The 23,903-nt window shown below is 42.1% G+C and overlaps 1 protein-coding gene across 13 annotated transcripts in view; it reads left to right on the top strand.

The window, feature by feature from the left end:
* The window catches only part of LOC119954916 (tubby-related protein 3-like), a 128,876-nt gene that overhangs the window by 59,184 nt on the left and 45,789 nt on the right, over positions 1-23,903 (top strand). For 11 of the 13 annotated variants that reach the window (XM_038780604.1, XM_038780607.1, XM_038780605.1 and 8 more), the window contains 2 exons: positions 3,041-3,203; positions 16,527-16,655. In XM_038780604.1, coding sequence (XP_038636532.1) covers positions 3,041-3,203; positions 16,527-16,655 — 292 coding nt within the window. The remainder of the gene's footprint in view (positions 1-3,040; positions 3,204-16,526; positions 16,656-23,903) is intronic. The other 2 variants (XM_038780617.1, XM_038780616.1) reach the window with 1 other exon arrangement.

Genomic DNA, 23,903 nt, shown 5'->3' with positions numbered 1-23,903 from the left:
GGGTAAAGTCATGGGGAAGTGAGCGATGGGTCTCTCCGCTGAATCATACCTAGCAAAGAGGAAGATGGTTGTGATTGTCCATGCCTCATTTCAACATGACTTGAATTTTATTGCCATTCCTTCACTAATGAAGTGAAAGAATGGCAGTGAGTGACTAATAAATAAAAAACAAATCGGGTTATGAGCTCTTGCAGTCACATTATCTATATGGTTGTCCAATTAAGTTTCTGGTCATGGTGACCTTCAGGATGTTGATGATGGGGTATTCATGATGGTAATATCATCGAATGTTAAGGGAAGGTGATTAGATTTTATTTTGCTGGATATGGCCATTACCTGACACTTTAGTAGCATGTATGTTATGTGCCACTTATCAGCCTGGGCCTGAATGTTGGCTTTGCTTGCTTACAGGCACAGACTGCTGTATTGTCCATGGAGCTAAACATGGTACAATCATCAGTGTTGATCCTTACTTCTGAACTTATGATGGAGGGAAGGTCATTGATGAAGCAGCTGAAGATGTTTAGGCCTAGACATATCATGAGGAACTGATGCAGCAATATTCTGAGGCAGTGATAATTGTGCACCAACTATAACAATCATCTTCCTTTGTGCTATGTATGACTCCAGTGATAATTCTATATAAGAGCGTAAGAAATAGGAGCAGGAGAAGATCATGTGGACATTTAGCCTCCTCTGCCATTCAACATGATCATGGCTGATCTTGGGTTTCAACTCCCCTCTCCCGTAAATTCCCCGTATCCCTGAATTCCCTGAGCGACCAAAATTATAACCTTGATATATTTCAGTGATGAAACATCCACGATCTCTGGGGCAGAGAATTACAATGATTCACAACCCTTTGAAGAAATTTCTCCTCATTCAATCCTAAATGAACAGGAGAAATAACATCTCTATCTATCCTGTCAAGCGCCTTCATAATTTTGATTATTTCAATGAGATTATCCCTCATTCTTCTAACCTCCAGAGAATATAGATGCAGTTTATTCAGTCACCCAGTAGAACAATCCTCTATCCCAAGGACCAATCTAACAAACCTTCACTGCAATGCCGCTAATTCAAGTCTATCCTTGAATATAGAGACCAAAATTTCACAAGAGTTCCAGGTGTAATCTCACCACAACCCCATACAAGTTCAGCAAGACTTCTTTATTCTTGTACCGCAAGCCCTTTGCGGTAAAAGCCAACATGCCATTTGCTTGCTGTACCTGGATGCTAAATTTTTGTGTTGCTGTGTGAATACCTCCAAGTCTGGGCTCATCAATATTTACAAGTTTCATGTTTAAAAAAAATATTTTTTTGTTTTCTATCCTTCTGACCAAAGTTAATAACCTTACTACCCTCATTTTCTGTAAAAAGTCACCTTGTTACCCAGTCATTTAATTGTGTTTCATTTTATACAGGTGGAGGGAATTCATTGGGGTATCACTTGAGGAAATATAAAGAGACATTTATTGAAACTGTATATGGTTGAGTTAGGAGGTGTATCCTTGTAATGTGTCACTATGTAAATAAACCTAAGACTGAGTAATGATTTGAGTCCCTACTTCACGAACTTGCTTTGAGGAGTATCATAAAATGCCTCAGTGCCATATGAGGCCAGTTGGCCCATCAAGACTGCACCAGCCCTCCAAAAGAGCACCCCACTTAACTTGTGCATCCCTAGACACTAAGGCGCAATTTTATCATGGCCAGTCCACCTAGCCTGCATATCTTTGGATGCTGCGAGGAAACAAGAGCACCCGGTGGAAACCCACACAGACATGGGGGGAAAGTGCAAACTTCCTACAGACAGTGACCCAAGGCCAGAATTGAACCCAGGTCCTGGCGCTGTGAGCCAACAGTGCTAACCACTGTACCACCATGCTGCTCTCCATTCAGTGGAGAGCTTGGTTCTTGATGGCCATTGCCCAAATTGTACCAGAGTTCCTTGGTGTCATACGCTGTCAAATGCAGCATTGATGTCAAGGATGGTCAGTTTTTCACCTTGTCTGTGTAATTCAGCTCTTCTGTCCATGTTTGGACTAAGGCTGCAATGAAGGCTGGAGCTGTGTGGTATTGGCAATGTAAACTTAGCATTGGTGAAGTGAGTAAGTGCCACTTAATAGCACTGTCGATGACATCTTACATAATTCACTGATGATTGAGAACAGATTGATAGGGCAATAATTGGCCATATTGGATTTATCCTGCTTTTTGTACAGCATTATACCTGGGCAATTTTACGCTTAAGTTGGTTAGATGCCAGAAACTGTACTGAAACAGTTTGGCTAGATGTGCTGCTAGTTCTGAAGCAAACATTTTCAACACCATAGCAGAAATGTTGCTGAAGACCGTAGCCTTTCAATGTGCTCAACCTTTTCTTGATACTGGGTGGAGTGAATCAAATTGGTTGAGATAACTTACTACATAACAATGTCATATTGGGGACTCTGACTACCTCCTTTAATAGGAAACTAATATTAATTTTCCTATTCAAAGATTTCCTCAGGAAAGAATTCAAGTTGATCCTTGGAGAAAATAAAGTTCAAAGAAGATTTAAGAGATGTTCAAATTAATGAGGGGTCTTGACAGCTGGGGCGAAAATGTTCTCATTTGCTGAAGAATTAAAACCTAAACTGGTTCTTTCGCTGTTTGCCTTAAACCTGGGGTGAGGAACACCTTTACATAGCGAGCAATTAAGATCTGGAATGCACTGCCCAAGAATGTGGTGAGGCAAATTTGATCGTGGCTTTAGAAATGAGTTGAATAAACACCCAAAGAGAGAGAATCTGCAGTGCTACAGTGGTACTTGCTGAAGTTTCTCTTGCACAGAGTTGGCATGGTATGACAGGTCAAAAGGTTGCCTTGTGTACTGCAACCATTCTTCAATTCTATCTTTGAAAGTTTCCAAAGCTGATTGCTGTGGAAGTAATCAAGATACTATTTTGCTAAAATATATAGAATTTATTTAATGAACTTTCCTCTTCCTCGTGTTTAAAAGTCTTATTTCATAACAAATGCTTTAATTTTTATCTAGCGTGCTCTCCTGGAACAGAAGCAGAGGAAGAAACGACAGGAACTTCTCATGGTTCAGCCTAACCTTGAAGCCAAACCACGGAGGTTGAAGCCAAAACGATGCGAGGAGCAATCACCCTTAGTAGAATCCCGGAATAACATCACCAGCAACAGGATACTAGATGGTATCTATATGTGTTTTAAATAACAGTCTGTATGAAAAGCATTATATAAATGGAAGTTGTTATGGTTCTCTGTACGGTATTTTAACACTATCAATAACACAATCGCAAACGTTCCATGCTGGCTAATTGAGAAGAGTGCACAGGTGAGTAAATGTGTCTACCACAAAGTTTTCAGAACTAAATGAAATTGGTTTGGGGATGGCTGTTTCACATTTAAGTTTACAACAACCTCGGTGGTTATTGGAAAGTTTTAAAGTCATAACAACGGTCAAAGTTAACTTGTTAAATTAGAACCAGAGAATCCCTACAGTGCAGAAGGAGGCCATTTGGCCCATCAAATCTGTAGCGACCCTCCGAAAGAGCAGCTCACTCAAGCCCAGTCCCCTGCCCCATTCCCATAACCTGCACACACCTGGACACTAGGGGGCAATTTTACCATGACCAATTCGCCATACCTGCACATCTTTGGACTGTGGAAGAAAACCCACGTAGACATGGGGAGAATGTGCAAACTGCACACAGACAGTCACCCAAGGCTGGAATTGAACCCGGATCCCTGAAGCTGTAGGGCAGCAGTGCTAACTACTGTACTGCCCTGCCGCCCAAATTCTACGAAAATCTAATTTAATCTATTTTGGGGACTGAGGGTTAATTGAGGCTGCTGAAAATTTCCAAGAGGATCAAGGCCTCGCTTGAAATTGCTTGCTTCCAGGTTAGGTATTATTTTCTGCCCACTGCTGCAGAATTGGCTACTAACTTAGTAATTAAATTGCTGGTTCTTTTTAGTTGTTGATCACTTTCATAATCGCTAATTTTGCGTCAGGCTGGTAAAACCTCTGTAAATTTGAAAATGCAAATAGACTAATGATATAGTGGCAATGGAGTAACAGTGCCATAATGTATGTACATATATATTATTAGTACAATAAATTTGGTCACAATGCTGGTTTGACAATTGAGTAAATTGACTTCTCTAGAATGGTGCTGCATTTGTTTCAGCACCCTGGCTATATATTAACTGTCAATTATTTGTTTCCATCTTTGAGTTAAAGAAAGACTTGCATTTACATTGCATCTTTCATAACCTCAGGGCATCCCAAAGTGCTTATTAAGGCCTATAATTGAGTATTGTTGAAGTGTAGATCATGTCGGAAAGGCAACAGCCAATTTGCACACAGCTACCTTCCACAAACAACAACATAATAATGACCATTAAACGGTTTTATTTTCTATTGATGCTGATTATGGATACATTTTAGCCAGGACACCAGTGAGAATTCCTTTGCTATTCTTCAAAACATTGTCATAGATTTTTTTTTATATCCCTGAGAAGGCCGGTGGAGCTTTGTTTAACATCTCACCCAAAAAGTGGCGCCTCTGACAATGCAATGCTCCTTCAGTGGTGCACTGGAGTCACAGCCTAGATTTTTGTGTTTTGCGCCTGGTGTTGAATTTGAACTCAACCAACTGACTCAAATGCAAGACTGCTACCAACTGAGACCCAGCTGCACTTGAGATGGTGCAAGTAGCATAAAAGGCACCAAGTGCTTTTTTTTACAGGCCACTTCTTTGCATACTCCAGAAAATGAACTTGAAAGAGACCTAATCAAGAGAATGCAGGTACTAGACTTGGAAGTAAGAAACTTTACGTGTTGATTATGGGCTGAATAGTGAGACATCATGAGCTGTAATTTGGATAGCTCTGAAGTGAAGGTTTTTGATTGAGATGAAAAGATGAAAACGATAATGAATTATAATGCAATGTGATTCAATAATACTGTTTATTTTCTATCTGAGTACAGCAAAATAAATTGGCCTGTCACTTACTAGCTCCCTGGTGTTGGATTTGGGGATTTGCAAAGATGCACTGGGAAATCCCTCTGGGAAGTTCCCAGGTAAGGATTTACAAGGCAATTTCCAGAAGTACTAACTTCCCCTGGACAATGTGCAGTGTTAGGAACCATTTGACAAAGCAATTTAATGGTTCTGCCAGCCCTAGGCTAATAGCTGCTCTGAAAGAATTAGAAGAAATAAAAGCACTTCTAACTTCAGTGTAACTATTACAAACACCCAGACCCGAGCCCCGCATGGGATACCCTCACCCCGTCCCCAGCTGCAAAGGGCACCTGCTGTAGTCGAACCTGCCCCTTACCAATACAACCCTCCCAGCCAACCAGATCCTATACTTCTCCCTGTCCTGCCAATTTCACTATCTCCTTTATTGCGGCCAGTAAAATTTAAAAAAATACACTGGGGTTGCACTGTGCTGGGGTCTGAAAGCTCCAAACAGCTCCAGCCAATGGGGGGTTTCAATAAAATTTTCCAGAGTGGGTAAATCTTGGGTGGCACGGTGGAACAGTGGTTATCACTGTTGCTTCACAGCATCAGAGGCCTGAGTTCGATTCCCGGCTTAGGTCACTGTCTGTGCAGAGTCTGCATGTTCTCCCCGTGTCTGCGTGGGTTTTCTCCGGGTGCTCTGCTTTCGTCCCACAATTCCTGAAATAAGTGCTGTTAGGTAATTTGGACATTCTGAATTCTCCCTCTGTGTACCCGAACAGGCACCGGAATGTAGCGACTAGCGGATTTTCACAGTAACTTTATTGCAGTGTTAATATAAGCCTACTTGTGACACTAATAACGATTATTATTGTGTACTTTAATCTCTGTAATTCCAGCAGGCCATGACTTTCCACTGTTAGTAGGAAGTTATGGTCTGTTGTATATTTATGATAATTTACAATTAACTGCAGTAGAAATAGTTTGAGTATCCGTACACCAGCACATCAGTCACCAGTATTGGATGTGACACTGAATTGGAAACTTATGATGTGTTGTCTTTTGTTTTGCTCTTTAAATGCTTCAGAAGATGTTTTTTTATATTTGTAGAACTGTGCATTTTAGATTTCATCCTAGATTCAAAGGGATGGAAATAAAAACAAGAAATGTTGGAAAAGCTCAGCAAAGAAACAGAGCTAAAGTTTTGAGAACGTATGACTGTTCTGGAGAGCTAAGAAGAGTGATAAATATGATGGATTTTATATTGTTTAAGAGGAGGTGGAGCACAACATCAGACTGTGAACCATTTCCTCCAGCTTGATCACCTTTTTAAATCTCTTTTATTTGTCCCAATGACTCCCCACAGGGTCATCTGTCACTTGTTCATGAGTTTTGCTTTCACAAAGTGCTGACCTTTTACTGCTATTAACACATCCTGCTCTTTCACCTTTATGTCAATATATGCATCTTCTTTAGTCTTTAACATTCCCTTTGTCTTGTGGCCATAACATCATTGTCAAATCTGTTATGGGCCAAGGTTTAGAGAACCCCAATGTGTATCATGGAGTACACCTGACCCACAACTTTTAATAGATTGTGGTATGGGGAGCACACCGCCCACTCTACAGGTGTGGTACAGCAGAAATGGAAAAGTGTTTTGCTTTAAAAAAAATGTTTATTCTATGAACTCCAGTTAACCTTTTTAAATCATACAGTGAACATCTTAGCAACCATCAATTCAAATATAACCCCCAAAGAATACAACACTACGTAATCCTTCAGCTGTCCTTTCAACATCCAGAAGACTTTTAAAAAAGCCTTTAAACAGAAGCACATCAGGTTTACATTCTCTACTGAGAACATTTATAATTCTGAATTCACCAAATGATCAAGAGATAGTCTTTTCATGGCAGAGACAACAGCAGTGCACCTGCTTTGTCTGGCTTCAGCTCCAACACTGAAAACGAAATCAAAAAAACACAGACACACCCAAGCTTTTCTCAACGTGAAACTAAAAAGCAGAGCCAGAGCTCAACTCCACCCACACTCTGACATCACTGCAGTAACATGAGCAGCCAAACATTTCTTAAAGTGGCATTCTCATGACAAATCTCTCCTAGTTCCCACTTATCCCTTCCCTTCTACTCCGTTCCACCCGTCTTAAACAAAATCCATCACATTTCTCCCTCTCCTCAGCTCTGAAGAAGAGTCACATGGACTCAAAGTGTTAACTCGCTTTCTCTCCCCACAGCTGCTGCCAGACCTCCTGAGCTTTTCCGGCATTTTCTGTTTTTATTTCAGATTTTCAGCATCTGCAGTATTTCTCTTTTATTTCAGAAAGATGTAATTGGGCAGTACAAATCTGAATCTCATCAGAGTATCTGCCCTTCAGCTCTCAAATAATTTATGCTTTTTAAGAAGTGTGATGGAATTTACAATTATGAAAACAATGCAGTGTGAACCACTTGTTGGCACCTTTTGTGACCATCCCATTGCTAAACTGAGCAATGAACATGGCAACAGCTAATAAGCATATAGGGTGTGCAAATCTAGTTGTGTATGTTCTTGGTAGTTTTGCACACCCTAAGTTATAAGACAGGAGGCAATATCTTCTGTGCATGACAACATCAACAACAATGTGAAAAATAATGTGGATTCTAGTTCATGATGCCTCTCAGAAATGATCCTTCTAATTTCAGCTTTATCGATACTTTGTTGTTTGAAGCTAGGGATTGATGAAATAAAGAGTAATGAAGATAAGTTTCAAACAAATAATTTTATGAATATAATTTTTGTAATGCTTTGTGCTAGAACTAGAACTGATTTTGGAGTGCTTTATGATTTGATAAAGAAAGAAAAAATGGAATTATTAATTTATCAAACTGTCGTCCCTATTTTGTGGCTTAATATGTATGAAAATAAATTATGCCGAACCTTTTACATTGTGGCTTACTGTTGAAGAATGTGAGATCCAACACAGGACATTGGTTGTTTAAAATCTGTATGAAAGTAATTACAGTTTTAGAAATAGTTCTGATGGGAGTGAGATTCTCATATGTCATATCTTATTTAAGTTAGAGGGACCTATAAAACCAGATTAATAGTCATACAAAATTGTCCTTTTTGTATACCTGCAGCATTTGTTTTGACAAGCTTGTTCCTCATTGCAATTTCAGTCTAACTGAATGCCTTTATGTGCCATAAGAAATATGGGCGGCACAGAATCACAGAAAAATGCAGTGCAGAAAAGGCCCTTCGGCCCATTGAGATTGCACCGACGCATGAAAGACACCTGATCTGCCAATCCTAATCCCATTTTCCAGCTCTTGGCCCATAGCCTCGAATGTTAAGACTTGCCAAGCGCTCATCCAGGTACTTTTTAAAGGATGTGAGGCAACCCACCTCTACCAACCTCCCAGGCAGTGCATTCCAATCCTTCACCACCCTCTGGGTAAAAAGGTTTTTCCTCAAATCCACTCTGAACCTCCCACCCCTCACCTTGAACTTGTGTCCCCTCGTAACCAACCCTTCAGCTAAGAAGAACAGCTGTTCCCTAACCATCCTGTCGATGCCTCTCCTAATCTTATACACCTCAATCAGATCACCCCTCAGTCTTCTCTGCTCTGGCGAAAATAACCCAAGCCTATCCAACCTCTTCATAACTAAAATGTTCCATCCCAGGTAACATTCTGGTGAATCGCCTCTGCACCCACCCAAGTGCATTCACATCCTTTCTATAATGTGGTGATCAGAACTGCACACACTACTCCAGCTGTGGCCTCACCAATGTTCTATATAACTCCAACATGACTTCCTTGCTTTTGTAATCTATGCCACGATTGATAAAGGCAAGTGTACCATATGCCTTTTTCAATACCCTATTAATCTGCCCTTCTACACTGTGGTGCGGTGGTTAGCATTGCTGCCTCACAGCGCCAGGGGCCTGCTTTTAATTCCTACCTCGGATCACTGTCTGTGTGGAGTTTTAATGTTCTTTCTGTGTCTGCATGGGTTTCCTCTGGGTACTCCGATTTCCTCCCACGCTCTGTAGATGTGCGAGTTAGATGGATTGACCATGCTAAATTGCTCCTTAGTGCCCAGAGATGTGCAGGTTAGATTATGGGGTTATGGGGGTAGTGTGGTGTGGACGGAGGAGTGGAAATGCTCTTTCGGAAGGTCAGTGCAGACTCGATGCATCGAATGGCCTTATTCTGCACTGTAGGGATTCTATGATATGTTTAAAGTTGTTTTTGAACTGACAATTTTTTTTTTTTTGGGGGGTGTAATTTGACTTTTCATTTTGAGATTTTGCTAGGTTCCTAGGTTGGTGCTTGCATGTTCATTATCTTCAAAAGGACCAGAATTTGCTACCTGGAATTTAAAAAAAAAAAGAGAAATATACCAGCCTTCTGCTGTTCCATTTTGGGGCAAGAAAATTTAATGCAACTGAAAGGCTGCCTGTATCAGACAATATCACAGTATTCTTAAGATGCAGAAGGAGGCCATTCGGCCCAACATATCTGCATTAGCTCTCCAGATGAGCCTTCTGATTTATTTATTTCCCTGCCTTTTCCACGCACTGCTGCACGTTGTTTCTTTTCACATAATCATCCAATGCCCTCTTGGGTGCCTCGATTGAACCTGCCTCCATTATACTTCCAGGCAGTGCATTCCAGACCCAAACCATTTGCTGTGTTTAAAATTATTTTTCTCATATCGCATTTTCTTCTTTTGAAAATCAATAAACCTGTGCCCTCTCGTTCTTGATCATTTGTGAGCGGAAACAGTTTCTCCCGATGTGCTCTACCCAACCCCCTCATGATTTTGAGCATTTGTATCAAATCTCCTCTTGAACTTCATCTGCCACCTATCTGCCCACTCCACTAAATGTTTATGCCCTTCTGAAGTTCTATGCTGTCCCCCTGACAGTTTACAATGCTTCCAAGTTTTGTATCATCCACAAACGTTGAAATTGTCCCCTGTACATCAAGGTCTAGATCATTAATGTCTATATCAGGAAACGCCCAAACAGACCCCTGGAAAACACCACTACAAACCTTCCTCCAGCCTGAAAAATATCCATTGACATTACCCTCTGCTTCCTATTATTTAGCCAATTGTGTGTCCACGTTGCCACTATCTCTTTTATTCCATGAGCATAATTTTGTCCTGTGACACTGTCTCAAATGTCTTTTGAAAGTCCATTTACACCACATCAGCAGCATTATCCTCATCAATCCTCTCGGTTACCTCTTCAAAGAACTCCAGCAAGTTTGTTTAACACGATTTCCCCATAGAAATCCATGCTGGCTCTTCCTAATTAACGCACGTTTTTCCATGTGAGCAGTAATTCTATCCCTGGTAAATGTTTCTTGAAGCTTGCCCACCAGTGATGTTAAACTGACTGCTCTGTAATTGCTGGGGCTAACCGTACAACTTTTTTTGAACATGCTCTCTCATGTGTCCTGGCTCGAGGAGAGCTTTGTTGTGAGAGAGTGGGACTTCACTAAAAGTGTAAACTTCTGTGTCCATTATGTGCAAGTTTACCTGACCTGATATCAAGAGCACATCTCCTTTCACTGCTCCTGAAAGCCTTTAGCTACTTAGCTTGTTTTAAACCCACATATTTACCTTGTAATCAGCCTGTACTGTAGTATTTGCTGTTTCCTATCAGTCAATTGTTAGAATTGCTGTTTCCTATCAGTCAATTGCTCCCATTTCAGGTCCATGCTGATATTAAATAATTGTTCACTCCTCCAAATATTATGTTTAAAAGCTGTTGGATATTCATTGTCTCTCAAATGAAATTGCTTGGCTTTAACATATATTAAACTTAATAAGTTAATTCTAGATCACTGCTATTGTTTTTCCTTTCTTTAGCTTATGGAGCTAGGCTGTGGATATCCTGCATTGCTTGAGGTGGATGGTATATTTTCATTGTGATAATATATGGGCCTGGGAAGATCTTGAGATGTTGTGCTGTTGAGTATAATGTGTGCATGTTGATCAGATATTAGGGCCTTAGTATTGGAAGGATCATGGTGGGTGCAAGGCAGGTATTCCTGGTCCTTTCAATCCTGCTACTTTAAGAGGTCCAATATTGCCAGGTGTTTGATCTGTTGGCCCTAGCATACTCTCCTACACTCTTCATTGCACCAGAGTAGAGTTGCCCACCTGATTTGATGGTAATAGTAGAGTGAGATATATCAAGCCTTGGCTTTACAGATTGTGGTGGGATACAATTCTGTTGCTGTTGAGGGCTCACAGTTTCTCATAGAAGCTCAGCTTTAGGCTGCTAGCTCAGTTCTGAATCTATATTATTTAGCATGGTTATAGTGTCCTTAATATAAAGACAATACTTGGTATATCCAAGGACTGTCCACTGGCCACTTGTACAAATACTGTCATTAATGCAGTAATCTGCAGATTGTTGAGGACGAGGTCAAGTAGATTTTTCCCTTCATGAATGTTCTCTCGCTATCTGCCACAACCTGATGGATATGCTTTCAAGACTTGGCCAGCTCTGTCAGCAGTGGTGTGACTGAGCCACTCATGGTCATTGACATTGAAATTCTCTTGCCCAGAGTAATTCTTTGCCCCAGATACCCTCAGTGAAAGCATTCCTTGTGGTGTTCATTGGCTGAAAGATAAGGAACGGGATTCTCCGGTCGCTGACGCCGAAATCGCATTTGGTGTTTGGCCAGAGAATCCCCGTTCACGACCAAACTGGGGGCGGCGCCGCTTTTGTGGTGATCCGTCCCCTCCAAAGCCGGGTACTCCTGTGCCGCGCGCCGTACTGATGGCCTCAGAACATTGCCTGAGGCCCACCCCCCCGAAGCTCTGTCCCCAACCGGCCGAGTTCCCGATGGTGTCAGCATGTGGTCTCATCCGTCGGGAACTCGGTGTGGCAGCTGCGGACTCAGTCCAGTGGCACCACAGTCGGGGGCGGGCCGATCCGCGGGCAAGAGGGACTTTATCAGGTGCTGGGGACACTTTTTTCGGGTGGTCCGGGGCTTGCACGCCAGCAAAAGGTGGGGCACTGTTTTGCAGGCCGGATCCGCGAGCGGCCGGCGCCATGTTGTACGGCACGGCTGCTGCAGGCCGCCGCCATGCGCATGCGCAGCCACGGACCCGGCAATTCTCTGGGCCGTATCGGCAGCTAGAGCCGGGTGCTCTACGTTGCCGGCATGCTAGCCGCCAGCTACTCGGAGGATCAGTAGCTGGTTAGCGCCAAACTTTGGGGCTATTTTTTTGCCACCGTTCCCATGCCGGAGTGAGGACATAGCTTCACAATCGGAGAATCCCATAATTCTGTGTTTATGATGATCCCTTGACTAGCCTGTAGGACAGCTCTCCAAATTATGGTGCAACTATCCAAATGTTAGTACGGTGAACTTTGCAGAATCAAGTGGACCGCACCTGTCTTTGTAGTACCTGGTGCCTAGGTCTGTCCGGTTTTATGGTCCCCTGACTTCCTTGTCGCATTGTGATACAATTGAGAGGCGTGTTAGGCCAGTTAAGAATCAACCATATTGCCGTGTGTCTGGAATTATGTTGTAGGCCAGACCAGGTAAGGATGGCATATTTTCATTCTAAAGGTCGTTGGTGAACTAGATGGGATTTTACAATATCATCATGGTCATCATTACTGAGACTGGTATTTTTTTAAAATTCCAGGTTTAATAACTCATTGAATTTAAGTCCTCCACCTACTCTGGTAGGATTTGAACTTGTGACCCTGGAGCATTGGTCCAGGCCTCTAGAAAACACCTCCAGTAACCACCATTATGCTACCATTCCAGTAATGCACAAGACGTGAATAGTTAAGCAAATTTCTTTTTTTTTCAACTAGGTATGCAGAAATTATATTTTGAACTAAAATTGGACAATGCGATGGTGTTTTGGGCTGTGCCATCTTTGGGGCTCCAGAGCCCAGGTTTCCCTGGGTAGTATTGGGGTGCTGTGAGCATTTCATTGGTAGGGTGGGCACACTTGGTTAAAGGCTCTTGACTTATCTTTACTTTTTCTGGAGAAGGACTGGGAATGGATATGGAAATAATCAGCACCTCCTTTCTTGCTATCTCAGGGTCAGAGGCCAAACATGTTCAACCCTCAGACTTTGGGGCTGCTGGTGGTTTTGTGAATAGTACATTCAGCAGCTCTATTAGAAGATCTAGCATTGGAGACACTGTCGGTATCCAAAGGATGAGTCAATTTTATCAGTGGTGCCTATCTCCTTCACTGTGGAACTCTTTTTTCAAGCCAGTGAGTTGGCGGGTGGGATTAGTTATTGAGCCAACAGTCTCCTACCACTGATTCTGGACAATTGTTACCTATTTTGGTGCAGGGATTCAGCTGCTGTACCAATATGATCTTCCTAGCTTTTATGTAGAATAAGATGTAAAGTTTTATTTTTATTCCTGTGGTGCTGATAATGATACAGCTTATGGATTGATATGAAAATGTAGCTGGTTTGCTAATCTCCCAAAAGCTTGTTTGTGACATTAGTCTATTATCTGCTTGATTCTCAATGCCCAGCAAGCGAGTAAGTTGTAAACAATCTCCTGAATTTAGTGGTTAAGATGTAGACCATAGTAAAGTTTAATTAAGTATAGATTGCATAAGTTGTTGAATGCAAGGGGAATAAAGGAATATGAAAAATGGATGAGCACAGTGACCCAGATCTTGTGGTTCTCATGTGAGACTATCAACATTTGCCATAATTAATCTGTGAAACTGAGAGCACATGCGCATCTTGGTTCAATTTTCAGAATTGGCGAAACAAATTTATTAACAGAAACTATACCACTAGAACATATGTAAGGCAGTTACAAACTTTTTAAAAATGTTTTTATTGGTTTTACAATTAGTTACAGTGATATTTGTTATGGATAACATACAATAAAGAAAAACCCGAATCTACAAAATGGGTATACAAGTGGAAATGTTGAGGGAAAGACAAATCTTTATATAATCATGCAAATGGACCCATGTGCAGAAATGGGGAGCACCAGTTTCTTCAAACCCCCCCCCCCTGATTTCTACGTTGTCCTGTTCAGTCCATCCTCCCTCCCCCATAGCTTATTGGTTGAACAGTTTTGCCAGGTCGGACAGTCTGTGGCCTTGGGTGGCGCTGCTGATTGCCAGCAGAGCAAGAGTCTTTGCTGGGCAATATGGGAGGCAAAGGCTAGGGCGTCTGCCCCTCTCCCCTTAAAGAGCTCTGGCTGCTCCGAACTCCCAATGACTGCCAGTAGCATGCAGGCAGCAGGTCATGGTAGACGGTGATTATGATCAGATCGAAGTAGTAGCTCAGTTGGTTCCACATGCAGGAATTATCCTTCATTTTGACCCACTCCACTCCCGGTTCCTTTACCCATCCCCGTACTCTTTCTGTGGTAACTGCCTAGTGATAGTATTGTAGGTTTGGGAGGGCCAGGCCTCCCATGTTCCTCCTTCTTTGTATTCTTTCTGATCCTTGGCATGCACGCACACAGAGACGCACGCACACAGAGATGGGCACAGATGTGCGCGCACTGAGACGCATGTGCACAGTCGCGCACGCAGTCATGCAGCAGACACGCAGACGCATGCACACAAACAGACGCGTGCGCACGCACACACAGACGCACACGCACAGAGATGGGCACAGATGTGCGCGCACTGAGACGCATGTGCAGTCGCGCACGCAGTCATGCAGCAGACACGCAGACGCACACACACGCATGCACACAAACAGACACGTGCGCACGCACACACAGACGCACACGCACAGAGATGGGCACAGATGTGCGCGCACTGAGACGCATGTGCACAGTCGCGCACGCAGTCATGCAGCAGACACGCAGACGCACACACGCATGCACACAAACAGACACGTGCGCATGCACACACAGACGCGCACGCACAGAGATGGGCACAGATGTGCGCGCACTGAGACGCATGTGCACAGTCGCGCACGCACAGACGTCTGCGCATGCAGTCATGCAGCAGACACGCAGACGCACACACGCAGGCACGCATGCACACAAACAGACACGTGCGCACGCACAGACAGACACACACACACACACACGCGCGCGCACACAGGAGGGGAACCCTGGTCCAAACTCAAACCATTCCAGAGCCTCCATGACTCTGTCAAAAGCCTTCTCTATGTCCACGGAGATGATCATTACTGGTGATCATTACTCGTGTCTCCTCGCCAGGTGAGGATCATGATCATGTTCAGCAGACGCCTCATGTTCACTATTAGTTGCCTGACCTTGACAAAGCCTGTTTGATCTTCCGCGATTAACTCTAGCACGCAACCCTCCAGTCACCTCGCCAGGGCCTTCGGCAGAACTGTGGCTTCAGTGTTGAGTGCGATGGGTCTGTACGACCTGCACTACATCGGGTCTTTGTTCTTTTTAGGGACCAGTGATATCGAGGCCTGTGCCAGCATGGGTGGGAGGGAACCTCTCAATAGCAAATCGTTGAACATCTCCCGCAGGTGTGGGACCAGTCCCGTGCTAATGTTTTATAGAAGTCCACCGGGAATTTGCCCGGCCTCGGTGCCTTGCCCGATTGTATGGGGGTAATTTTTTGCCTAGTGACTAACTTTTGGGTCAAAAGTACCTAGGTTGGAGTCTCTAGGGATCTCTCCACCTTTCATGTAACTGCTCTGCACATCCCCGCCACCCGAAGTCAGTAGACGCCTCATGTTCAGTTAGTTGCTTGCTTGAAGCAAGCTTGATCGTCCATGGGTCTTTGATCCTATTTTAAGTGCTGCGATTGGCCTGTTAGACCTCTACTGCTGACCAGGTTGACATATCTCAACCAGGAAAATTTTCTTATTTTCGGTTTCTTGCTGAGGTGCTTGCACTGCATTGCCTAGTCGCGTATCTTAGTTCATTTGTTCCTGCAGCCCTTTTTCACTCACAATGGAATCCTAGAATTTAATAATTGAAGTATCTAATAGCCTCATCCAAATGTTGTCTAAATTCCTCCGGGACCCCAGTCTTAAGCCCATTTCATTATCACTTTATCCATACCATTTGTCTATGAGTAACAAACTAGGGCCAAGGATAGCTACAACCTCTTAGATGTGGAGGGGTATGTGTGCTGCAGACGGAGGCCCTGTCCAAACAAGACCAGGTAAATCCTTACCGGTTCTGTCCTATTCTGGTGCAGGGCTAATTCATAGTTAATTATTTGAGGGATTTTAGATTGTGCCGGTGTTTGATGAAACAACAGTTAAATGTTAAGAGTGCTCACTGATGTTCATTCTGCTATTAACAAGGGCTAATGTCGCACGTTATTTCAGTGTGTTTATGAAACGGATGCTGGCCAATGAAACTCTGAAAACTTAGTACTGATGTTTTCAGGATTTATGATTACAGAGTAAATGTTCTAAGATCCATTTAGGGAGATGAGAAAATTATCCTCAGATGTGGATAAATTTATCTATGTGCATTTTGATATGCCTTAACTAAATTGCTACAACATGAGGAAAAGAATGTTATGAAAGATGCTGTAAAATATTCTCTTTCCTTTGTTAATTTATATTAGCGGAAGGAGATAGAAAGAAATCTGACGAGGCACAACCTCCTGAGAAATCTTTACGACCAGACAAGCTGAAACACTTGCGAGAAGGTAACAAATTGGACAGAGACATCGAAAGGGACAAAGGCGAGCCAGGTTAGCTTTAAGCCCATAATTAGTTGCATTAATATTATTTCAAAAATATAAACAGTATGCTTTAATATCTTTCACAGTATTTGTAAAGAGTATAGCAAAGTTAAGCATAGTGTGAACCCTTCATTAAAACAGGAGAATATTACAGATGATTGGCTTTCAAAAAGGAATTAAAAGGGAAGGAGAAAACACTTATGAAAAAAATGGTCTGCAAAATTTTTAACAACTTTGGAATGATAGTCATAATGAGAGAAATTAAAAATTTTATGAGATGCAGAAACCTGTAACAAGTGTTAGGAGATTCAGGATTTTTCCAATTCAGTCATCCACGAGATGTGGGCATTGCTGGCTAAGCCAGTATTTATTGCCCATCCTCAATTGCTTTTGAGAAGCTTGAAATGGAAAGACAAAATATTTGGGTAGCAGCCAAGACTATAACATCCCAGGAATCTGAAGGGTGAAAAATGCATGTTGACATCACTTGACACAATGTCCAGGCAGCATGGTATCTCCACAGAAGGTCCCCACCCAAAACACCAATCTGTCTCATTCCCTCGCATGCCAGGAAAAAAGCTGCAAACTCACTTGGTCAACACTTGCCGCTAAAGATAATTTGGAAGCTATAGTTAAGATCGGAAGTTACTTGAGCCAATATTAATCAAAAAAGATTCCCTGATACCCAATGGAAGGATGAGGTGCTGTTTTTGAGCTTCATGGAACAATTTAGTATGCCAAAAACAAAGTGGAGTAGGAATGGGAACTGAAAAGTCAATTTGGTTGATGTCCTGATTTTGAGTGGTGACAGATTAATTAGTTGAGAGTTTTTGGGGGGTTTTAGATCAATTAGGTAATTGATTAAGCAACAAAAAAATCACTAAGGATACTCAATGAGATTCATTCCAACCTGTGGGTAAAATGGCTAATGCAGCAGATTATATCAGCATCCTTATGTCGCAGAAATAGGCATTACTCTCCGAACACAACACAACTTGGAAGCTCCACGTTTATTACCAGGCTCAAGAAAATGACTGTACTGAAGATGTGTTCTGCATTTATGATTTTGTATGAAGTAGCATACGTAGTGAATTATCTGGCATTTGTTTATGATGTCACCATATTTGTGGGCAGGATGGAGGCGGCCCACCATTGGCAGGCACCAGAATCTTCTGGTCCTGTTATTGCCAATGGGATTTCCCGTTGTATGAACCCACCCCTAAGGTGAGGTTTGCCGTCGCAGGGCTGGTAGATCCTGTCGACAGGAAAGGCTGGAAAATTCCAGCGTGTATTTCTGTTCCACTTCAGTTACCTCCCAAGCTTCATCTAACACTATTGGCATAACCCTTTATTCCCTTCTCGTTTGTTTATCTAGCTTCCACCTAAATGCATCTATCCTGTGATAGTTAGTTCCAAATTCTCACCATTCTTTGGGTAAAGAGGTTTCTTGAGACCTCCCTATTTAGTTTCTTGGTGGCTATCTTATTTCGATATCCTCTAGTTTTGCTCTTTCCCGGAAGTGGAATCATTCTCTATCAAAGCCATTCATAATTTTAAAGACTTCTATTGACACTCAACCTCCCCTTTTCAGGAGCAAGGATTCCTTGTTTTCGCTCTCTCCTGATGCATATAACCTCATAGTTCTGATTTCAGCCTTGTAAATTTTTTTGCACCCTCTCCAGTACTTCCATGTCTTTATAATCTGGCAACCAGAACTGCACGCATACTCGCAAGTTTGGCCGAGTGAAGGTTTTACATACGTTTAGCATGACATTTCTACTTTTCAATTCTATCTTTCGAAATATTAGTTACTTTATTTCTGAGCTTATTCATTTGCACTGTTAATTTTAGCAAGTGGTGCTGTGTATTTACTTTTGCTCCTATATCCAAATTAGGTGCTTATCTTCCAAATAATATGGGCCTCCTTATTTTTCTTAGAGAAAATCTATTATCTTACATTTGCCTGTGTTGAAATCAACCAACCTGTTCTGAAAGTTTTTAATGCTGTTATGACCGAGCAAACCAGATCTCCGATTAAAATCCGTCTCAGCTGATCATAATCTGTTTTTTTAAACGAAGAGGATAGCTACTGAATTCAAAAGCACAGGCCTCCAGTGATAACTTCCAACATTTGAAAAATTAAAATATTTATAAAAGAAAAGATCAAACATAAGCAAGAGATAAGAGATACATAGTTGGAAAAAAATTGTAAGTTAACCCCCACAAATGCTTTACCAAGGTAACAACGAAACTATTTTTTTGGCAGCAACCCTTATAGATTCTTAACTGAAAAATCCAGGAAAAACTACCCAAATCAAGAAATTGCCTTTCACTGCAAACAGAAGTACAATTTATGACGACCCAGAACCAGAATCAAAATATGATTTTCCAAAGGCAGATCCAAACAAACTGCTTCACAGGAAAAATATCCTCCTAGCCCGAGACTGAGTTGCTTTCCTCACCTAAGAACCATTCACAGCCAAAACAAAGGAGCTGGCCTTTAGTGAGGCATACCCCACAGCACCTCCCTCCAACTGTAAACCCGTTCTCATAATTTTTTTTCCCCCTTTCATCTTTAATGAGCCTTAGTTCTTGATTTACTTTATTTATTCTAATCTTTCAAGAAATATGGACCACCTTATTTTTCTGAGAAAAAGTTTATTATCTTATCTCTGCCTGTGTTGAAATTCATCGGCCAACTATATGTCCGTTCTGAAAGTCCTCCATTGTCTTCACAAATCCCTTTAAACTTGGGTCCCGCACAAGGGGAACTGAGATGAGGAGGAATTTCTTCTCTCAGAGGGTTGTGAGTCTTTGGACTCGCTTGCCACAGAGAGCTGTTGAGGCAGAGTCCTTGTGTATATTTGAGATGGAGATAGATAGATTCTTGATCAGTGAGGGAATTAAGGGTTACGGGGAAAAGGAAGAAAAGTGGATGTGAGGAATGTCAGATCAGCCATGATCCTATTGAATGGCAGAGCAGGCTGGAGGGCCCAAACAGTCCATTCCAGTTCCTATTTCTTACAATGTTATATTAAAACCTCACGGTAGCATGGTGGTTAGCATCAATGCTTCACAGCTCCAGGGTCCCAGGTTCGATTCCCGGCTGGGTCACTGTCTGTGTGGAGTCTGCACGTCCTCCCCGTGTGTGCGTGGGTTTCCTCCGGGTGCTCCGGTTTCCTCCCACAGTCCAAAGATGTGCGGGTTAGGTGGATTGGCCATGCTAAATTGCCCGTAGTGTAAGGTTAATGGGGGGATTGTTGGGTTACGGGTATACGGGTTACGTGGGTTTAAGTAGGGTGATCATTGCTCGGCACAACATCGAGGGCCGAAGGGCCTGTTCTGTGCTGTACTGTTCTATGTTCTATGTTCTAAAACCGTTGATGTTCATATATTACCTCTACTTTGGATTCATAAAATTAAATCACTGCCCCCGCTTAGTCTGCAAATATTCCTCGTCACCTTTGAATCTCTTTTGAAATGCGATAGCTACACATCAATTTCAGCACTTGACCTCAAATGAAAATTTCAAAACTGCTCTGTTCACTTGAAAATTAAAATCCATCACAAGGCCTCATTCCAAATGCAAAGAAGTGACACCTTTACTCTTTAAAATTTTGGACTCCACCGACAATTTGACTCGAAAACCTCTCCTGTGATTACCCTGGACACACGCACCTTTCCTTACCTACACAGAGTTTATACATAAGCACAAAAAATAAATACACATATCATTGCAATGACTTGTAATTTGTTGCAGTAATCCTGTATATTTAGTAATCTCCCTGTAAGCCTGCAAAAAATTGTTGTAAATTTAGAAATTCCCTAATAAAGGCCAAATATTGAGGATCCCGGAAATCTGAAATAAAAGCAAAGTGCCGGAAAAACTCAGCAGGTCCAGCAGCATCTGTGTAGAAAGAAAGAGTTAGTGTTTCGAGTTGAATATTAATCTGTTTTTTATTAGAAATTCTTTATTTGTTTTCAAAGTCTAAATCATCAATATAAATTGTGATCATTAGTGGTTCCAGGTACTAATGCTTGTGGGACCCCATTTGTCATCTTCAGCCACTCTGAATAGTTACCCTTTAACTCTAAGTCTTATTGCCAACTAACTATCTAATCTGCTATTTGTCTCCTGACTCACCATGCTCTGACCTTATTTTTAGTCTATTATGCTGCACCTTACCACAGCACTCTCAAAAACCTAGGCGAATTATGTCTGCTGCATTATTCTTGTCAACTGTCTCTCTTATCCCTTCAAAGAGTTCAGTGAGGTGGTCAGACAAGGCTTTCCCTTTTGAAATCCAATGCTGAATATTCATTGTTATATATTTGGTTTCTAGATTTGTTATATTTTCTCCTTTAATAGGAATTCCTTTTTTGATAATTATTTTTGTTACCACTAATGCTATGCTAACTTCTCTATAGATTCCTGAGCATGTCCCATCTGCCTTTGTGAATATAGGTATTGCTGGGGTGTTTTCTGTTTTAGAAATGGGCTGCGGTCTTCATTTGTTTTTTTGTGTAGTCAATTTTTAAAGTGACTTGCAGAAAACTCTTTTGGGAGTAAATCCGAAGTTTAATTTATTCACACATTCAAACCCGCACATACACCCCACACATGAGTACACCGAATGCACGTGCCATGTGCCCCACAGGCAACATGTATCACATGCACATATACACATGCATATACAGGCGTACACACCATCCGCATACACACAAGTATACAGTAAGGTGATAGGAGAGGAGGGGTTTTACAACTATGGATACCTTAACAATGGGGAAGGTATCAGTTCACTGTGATTGCCGGAGTTCAGAAAATCTAAATCCGCAGAAGTTCTAGTTGAGGCAAATTCCTGGCCGACGGCAGAAGTGCAGAATTCCTTTAAAGACGATGGTGATGCAGTGAGATGAGATTGATATTCAGAAACTTGTTCTGTTTGACAGGCAGTGGCCAGTGCCTTCCAGATAAATACATTCTGGAGAGGGCTTGTTGCGGGCTGCTTGGTGAGGCTGGAGTCCTGCTGTTAGATATTTGCAGATTGGAGGTAAATCGACAAACTGTCCTGCTTCTGAGTACTCAACTGAATATATAGATTTCAAAATTGTCACTGAAGTCATGTGACCTCCATCCTCCACAGTGATTTCATAAGGAATGTTTATCTGGTGTCTGGAACTGGCTTTTGTTTAATGGCTTATAATGTCCCAGTCATGAACCTCTGAAAGAGTCATTATCCATATTGATGACCCTGCTCCAAGTAACTATTGTCTAGATAGACACTTGGACTCTGCTAGAGAGATAAGCTTATAAAGATGCACGTGATTTCCATTTTGTTTCAATAGGTTTTTAAAATATATTTTGATAGTCCCAGGTGTGAGATTTCCATGACCGGAGGGACTTCTGGTTTAAAAAATATGCCCAAGAATTTAAAATATACAGGCCGGAAAATATTAAATGATAATGATAACCCTGCCGAGATGGCTACAGTTAAGACGGCGGCTGTCTCCTCCACACTCGAAAAATCCAAACTAAATTTGGCTCTTGAGCTGAAAAATTAATTGGAGGAATCATAGGGTCCTTCCTATTCAGTCCTCCCTTGACTTCATTCATTTAACTGTCAGTTCTTATGCTGGCACCCTTACCAACATCGAGACCGTCCTTTCGGAACACAGTGACAGGATCAGTACACTGGAGTCTAAGCTGACCGTGGTGATTAAAAAGAGCGTGTTGTTGCAGGGCAAAGTTGTTTTTTTAATAAATTTAGAGTATCCAATTAATTTTTTTGCAATTATGGGGCAATTTAGCGTGGCCAATCCACCTACCTGCACATCTTTGGGCTGTGGGTAAGAAACCCATGCAAAGCTCGGGGAGAATGTGCAACTCCATACGGACAGTGACCCAGGGCCGGGATTGAGCTGGGACCTCGGTGCTGTGAGGCAGAGTGCTAACCACTGCGCAACCATGCTGCCCTGTTGCGGGGCAAAGTTGACCATCTGAAAAACTGGTCAAGACTACAAAACCCACCTTTGACATTGTTGGTATAAAAGGAGGGACTGAAAGCCGATCCCCAATACAGTTTATGTCAGAAATATTCAAAGAGATGGTGGGTGAAGATGCATTCCCTAAACCCCCAGAGCTAGATCGAGGCCACCATACCCATCAGCCGAAACCTTCCCCTGGTGACCTACTGAGAGCTATTGTAGTCCAGTTCCATTCTTATAAAGATAAGGAACTTGTTTTTCGGTGAGCGAAGGAACACTGCAATGTTACTTAACCAGGGTGACTCAATCAGGATCTATCAAGACATGATTGCAGACCTGGCAAGGAGGCGTGCAGCATTCAACCACATTAAATGCATACTGTACAAGAAAGGAATTGGCTTTGGGCTGATTCACCCTGGCCCGCTCCAATCCCATTTAACAGAGAAAATCACTTCTTTGAAGCACCAGATGAGACAGACTCTTTCTTTCAATGGCAACACTTAATTCTTGACAGGCTTACTAAGTTTGTGGTTTTGCTTTAGTGTATCATATGTTGGTATACCTGTATAGGCCATTCAATATGCTCAAAATTAAGGGCATGTTTGACTCTCTGTTTACACTGTTCTTGCTATGCGGTTAGACCAAGCAACCTTCCAATGGCGTATTATAACGTAGCTCATATGTGGCGGGTATGCCCCATTAACAAGGTTGGTTAGTCAATGGGTGTCATATAAGACAGAATACCTGCTGCTTGTCTTGCTTATAATGTTGAGCTTAGGATTCGATTCATGGTTTAGTTTAGTTTTTTTCAAATAAATTTAGAATACTCAATTCTTTTTCCCAATTAAGGGGCAAATTAGTGTGGCTAATTCACCTATTCTGCACATCTTTGGCTTGTCGGGGTGAGACCCACGCAAACATGGGGAGAATGTGCAAACTCCACACGGACAGTGACCCGGGGCTAGGATCGAACCCTGGTCCTCAGCGCTGTGAGGCAATAGTGCTAACCATTGTGCCACCGTGCCGCCCCGATGGTTTTATTTAGTTAAAGATTTATTTCCACACTGCTAGATTTTTGTTCTAGAGGTTTGGGAATGTGTTATTGTCCTGGTGATCAAGTGGCGAGGGAGGGATTTCCTGCATTAACAGCAATGCAAGACCTTTCTGTATTTGACCATTTTCTTCACGTAATGGATCCTCTTGGCTTTTCTTTCTGTTCCATTCAATTAATTGACCCTTTTATAATTTTTTCCTATATGTATGTCTACTTCT

Source organism: Scyliorhinus canicula, chromosome 20, assembly GCF_902713615.1.
Source record: "Scyliorhinus canicula chromosome 20, sScyCan1.1, whole genome shotgun sequence".
Taxonomy (NCBI): Eukaryota; Metazoa; Chordata; class Chondrichthyes; order Carcharhiniformes; family Scyliorhinidae; genus Scyliorhinus; species Scyliorhinus canicula.
Note: the sequence above shows the minus strand (reverse complement) of the source record. Positions and strands in the feature narration are given on the sequence as shown.